The sequence below is a fragment of the Rhincodon typus genome, chromosome 1 (assembly GCF_021869965.1).
Source record: "Rhincodon typus isolate 14 chromosome 1, sRhiTyp1.1, whole genome shotgun sequence".
Classification (NCBI taxonomy): domain Eukaryota; kingdom Metazoa; phylum Chordata; class Chondrichthyes; order Orectolobiformes; family Rhincodontidae; genus Rhincodon; species Rhincodon typus.
In genome coordinates this window covers 86,100,489-86,114,823 of record NC_063332.1, presented here as the reverse complement: position 1 = coordinate 86,114,823, position 14,335 = coordinate 86,100,489, and the positions used below count along the sequence as shown (strand labels likewise).

Sequence of the window (14,335 nt, the reverse complement as noted above, 5' to 3'; positions counted from 1 at the left end):
GCCACAGTCAAACTCAATTCTGACCTCATAGGAGCATCAGAGGAGCAGGAAAGCTGACGTTTCGGGTCTCGACCCGAAACGTCAGCCTTCCTGCTCCTCTGATGCTGCTTGGCCTGCTGTGTTCATCCAGCTCTACACCGTGTTATCTCAGATTCTCCAGCATCGGCAGTTCCTACTATCTCTGTATCAATTCTGACCTCACTTGACATCTACCCTTACATATATTTCACAGCATCAGAAAATGTTGATCCTAATTAGAATGGGAGTGATACTGCTTTGATTGTTTGTTTCAATTTTTTAAAAGATATTGAGGCTAATTATAGCATTTCTACTGGTATGCTGTGGTGAGATGATTTCTCATGAAGTGTGTTCGAATTTGTGCTTTTCCTGGTTTGTGTGACTCAATGCCAAACTGATTTAAATTTTCACCAGCTGAGCCATGAGACGAGCTACAGAAATAAATGTTGCACTCCAAATTATATCAAATCTGAATATAATTTATAATATTTGGTACGCATTAAAGTGCATTATTAAACTAGATACATATCCAAATTGGCTGCAGTGGTCACTAGCCCATATTACAGTCAAAGTGTGAACATAGAATGAAACCTGGTCTATTGTCTATTTACATTATAGATTTGTAAGATCGAGGTGATTTATACATGTATGTGGCATTAGCCTGTGATTTACTTAAATTTCAAAAACTTGTAAACATGTTTATGTTCACAGAAGCCATGCTGGTGGTTAGGCTATCATTTTGTTTTGCTGTTCACTTAAAATATTTTGTTGCTTTAAAAGTTCTACAGAAAACAATTGGAAGAGTTGGTGATTGATATATTTGAAAAAAAATTACAGCCATGGCAATTGAAGTTTGCTTTTCAACATTTGCATAAATTAATAAAACTGGAATCTAATGAACCACATCACAGAATGTTCTCCAACGGCCGGTAGTGTAACTTTAAACAGGACAAGGTCCATATCAGCCTCAGATTACTATGCTTGTTCGACTGGATGTAGTGAAAAATGTTAAAACCTTACCAACTGCAAGCAATAAACCAGCAATAAAAATATTTACACTAATGTTTAAAAGACAATTTTTTGAGCAGCTTAATAGAACTAGCCCAAATACCTTAATTATTAAAATTAAATGTTATAACGGTTGCAATAAATGAAAACAACTGAGCTTTGACAAAATGCCTTATTTGGCAGAGTACATTTTCTCACACAAATTCTTGAATTCTTCATTCCCATTGATTATTTTAGAGTTTCCCAAGGATGATTTTAGACAGCACAGCATCTGTTGTGTCATATTGATATATCATGAAACCAACATTATATTAATCAATTTATGTCTACCTGCCAAAGGCATATGTCAAGTGCCATGGTATAATTATAGATTAGGAAGCTGTTGGTATAAGGGTATTTTGATAAAAGGGTGGAGCAGAATTGTTCGAAGCAGGTTCCTTTCTCACAGATAGTTAAAGAATTTTGTTATACATGGGTCATTTTTCTCCATCATCTAAAATAGAGACAACAATGATAATGTGGTTTATTGGCGATGGGACAACATACAATCACTTTTAGAAGTTGTCAATTCAATGCACAACATTCCCATTACCTAATTCTTCCTGTAAGGAGTCAAATTTGGCTTAATTATTATCTGACAAAATATAATCAATTCTTTAAATAAAATGTTAATGTTTTTCATTTTTGACCATTGTGTGTGTTCGGTAACATTTATTCAATAAAAAGACAGATTCTGTAAGAGGATGTCTTTTGTATTTGAATTAATTTATCTGAAAAAACTCTTAATTTCCTTAAGTTGGTCACATATCCAATCAAATTAAAAAGTGTAACTTGACCACAAATGAAACAAAATGGATCATAGTTCAGAACCCCATAGTTCAAGTCTCATTTTTATGAACTCTAGGGAACTGGACAGGTTGATTTCCAGGATGGGTTGAGCTCCACCAGTGAAAGTATGAAACTTCCACTTGGGAAAGGGAATGTTACGTGAACAAGAGAACTTCCAATAAAGTCAGTAATAATATGAGGTTGCAGTTGTGCAACGATATAAAGAGAAGTCATTGTTGTTGAACCTTTGTGTTAACTTCATTAACTTGTTGAAGTTGATACTGAAACGTGGACATCACTGCAGAAGAGATGGACCTATAGAATACCAACACTAAAGAATAGACAAATGGCATTTGAGGAAAAGGATGTGAGTGCAATGCCGAAATGTGTCAAAAAGGTCGGTCAAAATTGGCAAATTCCTCCAAACCCAGATTAATGCCTTTCCTTCTTTCACAGTTGTTTGCGCAGGAATTTCCTGGAGTCCTCCAACCTCACACCAAAAATGTAATTTGCTTTCCAAATTTGTCTCTGAATAATGACAAAACATCAATCAGCTATTTGCAAAAAAGTACACATTTTGAATGAGGTGTGGTTTTGATGAAGGAAATGGCATACAGCAGCATTCTACACTGGCAAGACTATAAAGGCTTTTTAATCAAGTGAAATGCCGACAATTTTAACAAACAAATCGGATGGCAGAAGTATGTAATTTTATACTTAAAAAAAAATTACTCAGTCCATACACACAGTGGAGAATGCTATGCATCACCATAAAGACATTCATATTGTTAAAACATAAGTCCTGCATACAACAAGAAAAAATGAGCATTGTTTGTACATCAGATACTGACTACATGAGAGAGTTCATTTGTTGAAGGATTCAGCCCAGCTGAATCTTAGTTAAGTAAAGGGATGAGTTTAGTTGCATCCTGTCTGGCTTACACAGTGAAAGATGACAGACTCAGACCAGCATGTGTCGCTTTCTGTGCAGGGCGAGGTGGTCTGAACGGGAAAAGCTGCGATCACAGTCAGGACACTGGAAGGGCTTGATGCCGGTGTGCTTGCGATAGTGTCGAGTTAACTCATCTGAGCGGGCAAATTTCCACGTGCAACCATCCCAAGTGCATTTGTAGGGCTTCTCACCTGCAGAAAAAAGGAAAACGGAAGTTCACCGTAACAAATAATTTGAAGTTATTGCGAAGATTCTTATGTTTAACCTTTGCAATGTCATGAAAGAAAATTTAGACCAAATATTTCTGGATATAATATTAAGAAAATTAGCCTGAGATTAGTTCAGAATAAGGAACATTCATAATAAGGAACATTCATAATTATAACTAACTACTCGTTTAATTTACTGTTGGGACTGCAGTCAGATTTAAAACTTTAAGAAATATTCCTTGAAATGCAGGCTTATTTCCACAATAAACAACAGAAAGTAAAATAATTGCTTACACAAATGGAATCAATTTTCAGTCTGCCAAAAGCATTGTCTGAATGATCTGGTGTCACCATTAACAGGGAGAAGGTGTTGGGGAAGTGAAAGGTCTCAAGGTGGTACATCACCTGGACTAGATGGACTACACTCCAAAGTCCTGAAGAAGAAAGCTAAGGAGATTGTGCAGACATTGGTGATGATCTTTCAGGAATCACTGGAGTCAGGGAGGGTCCCAGAGGACTGGAAAATGGCTAAGATAATCCCCCTGCGCTGCAGGACTGATTTCCCAACTTACCATTTTTACCGGGGCAGGGGCGAGGTTTGCCTGCTAATTGAGCAATTGATTCACACCTTCAAATGTTTATTGAATGGAAATGTTTGTTTTTATATGAGTTTAAGTACTTAAATGAAATATCTATTTCATAAGAGATTAACTAAAATAATTTTAATCGATGGCAGATTTTTCTAAACATTGAAGTTATCATTAGACTCAATTGTAATGTAATTTTGGCATGACTCCATGATGCATCCATAGTGGATACTATGGATAGGGAACGGTAATGACCAGTGGTGGGAGAAATAGATTGGCAGGAGTTGGTTCAAAATTGATTTGGCAGCTATAAATGACCATTGGGATGAGTGAATGGGGGCATAGGTTGCCATATAGATGAACAAAAGGCATAGTTTGGCATAGGGAATGCAAAGGGGTGAGGTACAGAGGCTTAAGTTGGCATGGAGGGTGCAGTAAAGGGTATTAGTTGAAGGAATTTGGATGGATGGGGCATGGAGATTGCATTAGCAGTAAAGGCTAGATGACTGTTTACGGTTTCCTGAGTTTTTATTAATCTTTCACACAACTCTGAAGCAGTGAGGCAGGCCTTGCGTCCAGTCTACAACCATAGCTGGCAGCCTTTGCCTGACCTGCCTCCCAGGGAAAACTCCTCTTCTCTTCACGCTCCCCAGTGAAAATTAAAGTCTAAATTCATGGCCAAGTCCAGGACTGGGCAAGTGTGGGGTCTCAAGGCAGTAAGGGGAGCTGAGGCCTGGTGGGTGAGCAAAATGAGCAGAAGAGGGAGTGAAGCTATTGGTGGAGAGGCAGAAAGGCGGGGGGAGCATCCACAGAGGGCAGAGTTTGGCTGGGGCAAAGGAAAAAGCTCCTCATAATAATCTGAAAATTAAGCTGGGGTGGGAATGGTGCTTGTGTGGTCATTAATCAATCACTTGAGGGCCTCAACGGTAGCCCGCACTAGTTTCACTGCAAAAAGGGGTCAGGGCTGGTAGGAATCCGGTGGAAAGGTCAGCAGAAGAATTTTATATGTAGGGGAATGTAAAATTGGGATTTTCACTGATGGTTTATTGAATCTGGAACAGGTGAATGCTGCAAAAAGGAAAAAAAAACCACAAATGGGGCTGTTTAAACCTGGTTAAAATCATCAGAGATTGTAGCTAGTCCCAGAAGAATTTTGCACAGACAGACAGAAATTTAATGGCTCCATTATAAAACATTTGGGCTCTTGGGGAATGACAATACTTTAGATTTCTCTTACCTGTGTGCGTCCGCCTGTGTGCCTTGAGGTGTGAGCTCTTTGTGTAAACTTTGTTGCATCCATCAAAGTCACACTTGTGTATGCGACGCTTCTTCTGTGTGTCTGGAGATTCAACTGGGTGCGGTCTTGATACAGCGTGCATGATTACTGAAGGTTTATGGCTCCTGATGGAACAAAAATAAGGTATTGCATTTCATCTGTTCAACCAACAATGGATACTTCTGTATTGATGATACTGTTCCATTTGTTCTGTACATTTATGAGCTAGACTTCAAATGGGGGAGTAGAATCTGTGCACCTGCACTCAAAATATGAAAAACGTTTACGTATTTGCAACAGAAACAAAAAAATTGCTTGAAAAACTCAACAGGTCTGGTAGCATCTGTCAAGAGAGAAACTCAATTAATGAGGTTCGAATCCAATGACTTGTTTCTCCAGCATTTCCTGTTTTTATTCTGATTCCCAGCATCAGAAGTATTTTGCTTTTCTTTTTTTTTTTAACATGTTGATTCAAAACGGTTCAGAGATATTTTGTGCAGACAAATTTATTTGTAATGCCACCACCCCCCTGAAAAAAAAGAGATTGCTCCGACTGACTGTCATTTAATGCTCAGGAGTTTGGATTGGTTTGTCAAAGTTTGGTTTTGGGAAATTCATTTCCCATTGGTGTAAACAGATCATTTCTTTTCAGAAGATCTCTGACCAAGGACCCCAGGACTCCACTAATTCATCTTTTACTTTTAAAACATAGTGAGAGGGTTTCTCATAAACAACATTTCTGATAGCTTTGCATGCAGTGTCTTGGATAAACTATCAGAACTCACAGACTGGGCAAAGAATTAACAGGCTCAAAATGGATTATGTTATGGATTTTGGCTGAATATTCCTCATTTCTCATTCCATTCATATTTCAGAATGATCTGAATTGAGGTGTACTATTCTTTGGTACATATCATTTGTTCGTATGATTTTTATAATATGGTCATTTCCGTCCCCTTTCATTTCCACAGAGTCACATTTGGTAGAATTGTTGGTACCTGGCTGAAAAGATGGAGGTAAATCTGCCTTGGTGCTACTGTGTCACCCTGCAGTAATGTTACAACCATCAGATCCTTTTAACCAGCAAATCAACCAATCGTATGGCTAGCAACTCTCTCGTCCCAGCTTCAGATGTGGTGGTTGCAAAGAGACTCCAGTTGAACCCTGAATTAATGCAAGTCTGGGGTTTTGCCATGGTCAGGCCTTAGTAAAGGGGTGTGGGAGAAATGGTGTGTGAGGGAGAAAACAAACTTTTAAAGGCTCTCCATTGAGCATACATTGCCCAAACAGGAAGCACCCATCACCGTAGCTTAGCAACAAGGCCACCAGTTTTCATCTGATGATCTAGACAATTAATGTGACACTTTACATTGTAGCCAAAATTGAGTACCAGAGGGAAGAGGCCTTTAATTAGCTGATTTACAGCCTTCATTTGGTCGACAGGAAAACAGGTTGCTCAACATGCCCTTTGCAGGTAAAATCAGAGTGAAGGCATGTAGGCAACTGGTTCAGCATCACCCACTATGATGTCCAATTTTATGCCCCACTGCCTCGCTGGTCAACTAGCCCGAGGGTCATAAAATTCCAGCCTGGTCTTAAGTTTGTGTTTGGAGTCAAGTTCAAAGATAATATATTTTTGTCGTCCATATACAACGAACACTAAAACAACTGACTAAACTTGAAATCATTGTGCGGTTAAATTGCTATTTGTATTTCAATCTGTAAACACCTATTCCCTCCTGTTGCAGTCCATTAATCAGCTGTTGCATTATAAAAGGGCTAGGTATCTCTATTCGCGTTAAAATTACATCTAAACACGTTGGTTTAAATGTATTTTTTTATTTAGAAACAAACCTCATTGTATGCTTCCCTCAGATGTTTTTAAAATCTCTGCAATATTAGAGGACACTGAAATGAATAAGCTTACAAAAGTGCAATTGTACTTATTGCAAAACAGAGTGGACATTTTCTGGGTGTTTATTGTTAAGTATTCCTTCTAGGCATGTGTCATTGTAGAAAGCTAGGCTTTATTGGTGAAAAATTATATTGTTGCATTATTCTTACTGACACTTGCCTGGCTGATAATTCTAAATGACAGAAATTCTTTGACACTAGCAAACGTCATCTTATTCTCACTTCTTTATAGCTCTTTTACAGACACATTTATTAACATTGGAGAGCATGGTTTGAGATTAGTATGTCAAGGAGATTCTGTCATGAGAGATACCCAGAAGTCAATGACTTGATTCCACCTACTAAAATAATTCAGTTCTGTTGACATATTTCATGCTTTTGTAATGTAATGCAAAAAAAAACACATTTAAACCAATTTGCTAGACGAATTGGGGAAATCATCATGATCATAAAAAGAAAAGGCAAGCATTTATATAGCCCTTTGCTCAAAGCTCTTTATAATCAACGCAATACCGTTGAAATTTAATCAATATTGCAATGTAGGAAAACACACCAGACAAATTACAACACATTGAGGTCCCACAAACAATAATTATATAAACGAGCAAGTAATTTGTTTTCTAAGTGAAATAAGATCATCGCAACCCATAACTGTTTCTATATTTATTCTCTCCCCTTTCACAGAGCCACGCCATCTCTCCAACTGTACCCTTGCGCTCATATTATAAAGGCACCCTTTACTTCCAACTCATTCCACTCCTCAATCTCTAATTGCCGCTGCAATCTGTCATCCCTGGTTGCTTCTGAATCTGGTATCTATACTCTGGTGAGAGTGGTGGAAGAGGTTCAGTCAAGGGAGAATTACAATTCTCCAGATTTTTCTGGGGCAGCAAATCAGCTCATGTAGTGAATGCTTTACATTTGCCTTGTTAACTTACAGATCTCCAAATAAAGACACAATAAACATCACCTGTATTTCTACTACAAGGAAATTATCTGCATCTGCCAATCTAATAGTTTAGAGGGTTTCACGTCAAATTTAGATTAACTTCCATCAACAGGATTCTCAAAAATCAATTACTTTATAAATTAGAAAAGTATCAACATGAAAGAAGTGTCTTATTACATGAATCTCAAAAATTGAGCATTCAAGTTCAGCAACTAAAAGGGAAGGTAAATGCACTTTTGACCTTCTTTTCAAAGGGAAAGATGTATAAAAATACAGAAGGCTTGTTATACAATGCATGAGTCAGACCACACCCGGAAAAGTATGAACTGTTTTGGTTCCCTTATCTCAGCAGTGATATACAGGCACTGGAGGCATTTAGGGAAGATTCACTAGGTTGATTTGGGTATGGAAGGATGCTCTTATGAAAAGGGGTTGAGCAGGTTGGGCCTCTATTCATTGGCTTTTTAAAAGAATGAGAGGAGACTATAGAAATATGTAAGATTCTTAAGGGGATCGAAAGGGGAGATGTGGAGAAGTTGTTTTCCCTTGTAGGGGAGTCTAGGGCCAGAGGACATAATCTCAGAGTAAGGGGTCATCCATTTAAAACAGAGATGATGAGGATTTTTTTTTCTCTTAGGAGATGGTCAGTCTGTGGAATTCTTTACTGCAGAGGGCTGTCAAGGCTGTGTTGTTAAGTGTATTCGAGGCGGAGATAAACAGATTTTTAATCAGCAAAGGAATCAAGAGTCATGGGGATAAGGCAGGAAAGTAGAGGTAAAGAGATTATTAGATCAGCTATGATCTCATTAAATGATAGAGCCGACTCAATGGGCTGAATGGCCTACTTTTTGCATCTACATCTTATAGTCTGATAGAAATTCAAGTTATTCCTTGATACATTTGGATGTGTATATATGATTGGTGGATGCTATCTTTACAGGTCAATTTCAATTCCTGGCATATTTTTGTGAACTTTTTATGAATACTTGTCAGTAACTTGAATGAAACTGGAACAAAAATGAATTCTTACAATCCAAAACAAGTTAAATGCTGGAGGTGGTAGTGCTCAGGGTAGTGTGCAGGTTTGAAGTAGATAATATTCTGTGTTGCTGGATAAACTAATTATATCGAAGATGTTAACTGTGGGTTGATGTTTGTTTTGGTATTTATGTTGAATTGGCAAACAGATTGTGATCATTCAGCATTGATGGATACTTGAATTTGTGATTCAAGTCTTTTAATGCTAATAATGCATGATGTAAGAGCAACCTAGGTTTAACAGGAATAAAATTACATTGTTTATACAATAACACTGCCCTCGAAACAAATACATTGGTTTAAAAAAAATTAGAGGTTTTATCTGACCTATTGTAATTAAAATTCTGGCTCATCTAGGACTTCAACTGCTTGGGATAAAATAATCATGTTCATGCAAATCTAAACACTTGCTTCGCCAATCCCATGGATGAATTCAAACCAGGCTTGCTCTTTTTTTTTCAATAGTTGCTCCTCCAATGTTAAAGTCAAAGGGGAAGGAGTGGAATTAAAGGCAACTTTTATTTTATAAATGTGCCAACAGTTGCTATTTGCATGTAGAAAGCCAGGCTATTTGATATGTGTTTGATGAGAAAGCCAGAGTGTTTTACTAAGTCTACCATTTAATTACAAGTTTATTTGTATCATGAAATATTACAGTAAGAAAATAATATATTATCAATACCACTAGATGAAACTCAAATATGTTTTCAACAAACTAAATTCAGGTTTATGTCTTGGGACTATTAACCTTTTACTAACTTACCCATATAGATATAAGGAAATGCAAGACTACATAATGTGAAACTTCCCTGTGATTCCTTGTATTTGTTCCTGACATAGATTTTCCCATCTCAATACAATAATTTTGTTCAATAAGCATTAAAGGAAGTGTGCTTCACTAAGTGTCAATCCTCAGTGTCCCATAGCTAGAAGCTCTGAGCTCCTCAACAGCCTATTGCTTACTCCACTGCATGTTTTGCACTCCAGTGGGAACAGAAAACTTCAGGAAGAAGCTCTAAATTTCAAACAAAGCCCACTGAAATTTATCAAGGGATAAGGTGGAAGCAGATATGGTGATCCATAGTAAATACAATTATGTAGAATTCTAACATTTACTGATTAGAATGGATTTTAAAATATTCCAAGTTACATTTTACAAGTGGATTTGTTTTCTAATTTATCCTTTTGACACCATATTTTATCTTTAAATGGTAAGAACACCGTTGAATAAGGGATTTTTCCCTTTGTTTCCACAGACACTGTCATTCTCAGCTATATCATGGGTGAGATGAACATGATACTAACAATACAAACCTAACCCTAAGCCAATTTTCTGCCTCAAATGGTGCAAAGGTGAATGTAGAACAAATCATTTTGTATTATAGTAATCCTGGTGCATTTAAATGGCAATTTCAAAAGAGCTTGTCCCTCTATTCACCTTATATGGTTCAGTCCCAAGCATTTGTTAGCCAGTTGCAGTTTGTTAACTATTTGCATTAAACAGGAAGATGGTTCCATGATTTCACACACATTGGATATTCTGACTTTAGCTAATTTCATTTAGGAGCCTCCATTGTTGTCAGTGAAGGGGTGCTTTCAGTCAATTTCACTGGACAGGAAAGTGAAAAGTTCAAACGCATGACACCACCCAGTTCCCTGTTCCGCAGAACCCATTTTTACAACCTACGACAAATGACAGAGTGCCGACACTGTTTCAGTGCCTTTCCGTGATGGTATGGGCAAGATGATAAAGGTCACCATGAATTGAAAGGGTTCCATATTGTCATGATTTTACTGCAATAATTACAAAGGAATTTCAATTCATTTTATGAAATAATACTGCAGTTCCATGTTTTACTTCATGAACAATATAATTTGCAGAAAAGATCATTTTGACATCATGTGAAAATATTCTTTATTCAAAACATCAAAATAATAGGACTGGACAGCACACTAATTTCAAATGTTGCATCAAGTTTCTGTTGATGAGTTCACTATTACACTTCATGAAGCAATTTGTATTTTAGATTCTATAAAATTCTCCTTCATTAATTCTCTGTCTGAGAAAGTATAGAACTCTGGATTTTTACTGTTGAAGCCACTCCTTCAATGTGTTATTAACTGTTTCCTGTTGTTTTGATATTGCCTATAGGGTGTGGTTGCTCTCAAACACTGATGTCAACACCTAAAAGTAGTTTCAGCTGTAGATCCCACCCACAGGATGTCTGCTACAAAGTTGCCATCTCACAAACAAATTTCCAAAAGGCACTTTTGTTAGCCTGGTATTTAACAGAAAAATTGTTTAAGTCGACTTGAGGATGGAATTCCTGTATTTGCTAAAAATTTGATACGAGGTTGCAGGAAACAGAGATTTATATGTAAAATTATATTGCCAAAATTAGTTTGAATGGGAATTTTGGCTTTTAGATACAAATAAGAACAGAAGCAATCATCTGTACATTGTCATAAACCTGTTTTGATTATCAAAAGTTGCTTAATACATTTTTTATTAATGTGTGTTTTTGTGGGGCATTTTACAGCATATTTTACTTCTTCAAAGCAGAAAAGTTATGGTGTACATCACAATGCTTCAATTACCATAGGAACTAGTTACTGCATTATAAAAATGTAACAACCTGGACAAAATGTAGTAGTCACAAAGTTGGCAGAAACACAATATTGTCTCACACTAAAGACCAGAAATACATGACAGATTGTATTACTTTCCCTTCATCTTCTACTCTTCAAAAACAACAAATTGTATTTTTATAGTACCTTTAACATTATAAAATGTCCTAAGTTGCTTAATAGGAAAACAGAACTTGACATCAAGCCACATGTGGAAATATTAATGCAAAGGGCCAAAAAGCTCATTTGCAAAGTTAGTTTATAAGGAGTGGTTTAAAGTAATAAAGAGAGGTGGAGAAATTTATGAAGGGATTTCCAGAATTTATGGACAAGGAATCTGAAGGCACAGCTACCAATGGTGAGGTTTTAAAATCAGGAATACTTGAGAGGTCAAAATCCCGCGAGCACAGATATCATGGAGACTTGTGGGTTTGAGCAGAATAAGGGCATGGAGGAATTTCAGAACAAGGATGAGAATTCTGAAAACAAGCTGTACTTAATTGGGAACCAATGTAGGCAAACAGACATATGGGAGGTAGATGAACAGGATTTGGTGAAAGTAAGGACATGAACACAGTTACAGATGATTTAAGTTTCACCCAGGGTAGAATGTAGGTTGACCACTGGAATAGTCAAGTCTAGAGAGAAGCATGAACTGGAGTTCATCCAAACCTCTGTTGTTCATATGCGAACTGACACAAACCAGTTCAACTACGAACCCGAGATAACAAGGTGTAGGAGCTGGATGAACACAGCAGGCCAAGCAGCATCAGAGGAACAGGAAAGCTGACGTTTCGGGCCCAGACCCTTCTTCAGAAAATCATCATTCCTACTATCTGTCAACTACGAACCTGCTGCTTGCTGACCCTTACTGGGTCCCCATCAAGCAATTCCTTGATTTTAGAATTCTTATTGTTTTGCAACTTTTCCATGGTTTACCCTTTCAATATGCTGTAACCACTTCCAGCCTGCAACCTCTGAAATCTTCCAACATATACCTCAATTGCATTCCCAAATTTAATAACCCCACCATTGTCAGCCTTACTTTTTGTTGCCTAGATCCTAAATCTCTGGAATTTGCCCAAACGCTCCACCTCTCTCCTCCTTTAACATTCTCTTTAAAACCGCTCTCTTTTTGTCAAGCTCTTTGACATTTCTTTTTAATGTGACTTGCTGTCAAATATTGTTGATAATGCTTCTGGAAGAAGTGCCTTGGGATATTTTACTATGTTTAGGACACTACATAAATCCAATACTGTTATTGTTGTTGAAGGAGATAAAATTGCCCCTATACAAGAATTTTCACCTTAAACATTTCAACATTAAGCCACAAACCTGATCTAGAATTCTAAATGGCATCATTTCTCTCCTTTAGCAGTCTGATCCACTACATCTCTTTAGGAGCAAGGAAATTTTCAATATTGACAGTGCCATTTCCATTGATCTCTGCCCTTTGTAAGAGATGGTGGAGGATAAAAGCAGTTCTCAAAAAAAGGAGTACAGATTCCGTGACTGAGGCTTTGTCAATACTTATTATTGGTTCCTCCAATATATCTTGCCAAGTTGAAGTTTAATTGCGCCAAATGGGCCATGTATACCCTCAGCTAGTGACCATGGACATATTCTAATTTGTGATAATTAAAAATAAATTTGTTTCAAATTTGTTCCAGGAATTAAGCAACATTAACAAGACAGTATTTGTTGCCCATCCTTGGTTTTTTTGAGGATAATATTTAAGTCAACTCACTGTTGGAGATGGGGGTCACATGTAGACTAGATCTGGTAAGACTGGCAATTTCTTTTCTCTGAAGATCATCATAGAACTACTTAGACGTTTGCATAAATGTAGCAGATTTCATCATGTCCTGTAAATTACCAGTTTTATTAAATCCAAATTAATAACCCACCATGGTAGGATCTGAACTAATGATCTCTGGGTTGGCAGTCTAACATTAAATTCACTTGGTTGCTGTGCTAGCTTTACTTTGTTTTTCCCCAAAACAATCTAAAACAAACATCATCTAACATATATCCAATGTTATATGTATATGTGTAATTAGCAAATGAGCAACATGGAGCAGTGTTAATACACGTAAAATACTTTTTAAAGTTTACATTGTAACAGTACCAGTAAGAAACTATGTGCAGACAGCATTAAAGAAAATAATATATTCCTATTTTGCTAGCCTCTTGAAGCTTCACAAAGTAGTTACTCAATAAAGACCATGTGGCTCCAGGCTGAATCCTTGTCCTTGTTTTTGGAGCTTTGTGAATATTCGTGGTCCTCTGATCATTAGCTGATGGATCTGACATTTTCCATTGTTGGAAATTATTACCAAACATAAGTGTAACATAGAACATAGAACATAACAGCGCAGTACAGGCCCTTCGGCCCTCGATGTCGCGCCAACCTGTGAAACCAATCTGAAGCCCATCTAACCTACACTATTCCATTATCATCCATATGTTTATCCAATGACCATTTAAATGCCCTTAAAGTTGGCAAGTCTACTACTGTTGCAGGCAGGGCATTCCACGCCCTTACTACTCTCTGAGTAAAGAACCTACCTCTGACATCTGTCCTATATCTATCACCCCTCAATTTAAAGCTATGTCCCCTCGTGCTAGCCATCACCATCCGAGGAAAACAGCTCTTGCTGTCCACCCTATCTAATCCTCTGATCATCTTGTATGTCTCTATTAAGTCACCTCTTAACCTTCTTCTAACAAAAACAGCCTCAAGTCCCTCAGCCTTTCCTCAAAAGAGCTTCCCTGCAAACCAGGCAACATCCTGGTAAATCTCCTCTGCACCCTTTCCAATGCTTCCACATCCTTCCTATAATGCGGCGACCAGAACTGTACGCAATACTCCAAGTGCGGCCGCACCAGAGTTTTGTACAGCTGCAACATGATCTCATGGCTCCGAAA

General features: G+C 37.5%; 1 protein-coding gene across 7 annotated transcripts in view; it reads right to left on the bottom strand.

The window, feature by feature from the left end:
- Positions 1 to 2,152: 2,152 nt before the first annotated feature.
- Positions 2,153 to 14,335, bottom strand: part of LOC109918263 (Krueppel-like factor 3) — a 74,510-nt gene continuing 62,327 nt past the window's right edge. For all 7 annotated transcript variants that reach the window (XM_048597731.1, XM_020518163.2, XM_048597741.1 and 4 more), the window contains 2 exons: positions 4,840 to 5,003; positions 2,153 to 2,997 (listed from right to left, as the gene is read on the bottom strand). In XM_048597731.1, the coding sequence (XP_048453688.1) occupies positions 2,816 to 2,997; positions 4,840 to 5,003 (346 nt within the window). In that variant the 3' untranslated portion in view covers positions 2,153 to 2,815. The remainder of the gene's footprint in view (positions 2,998 to 4,839; positions 5,004 to 14,335) is intronic.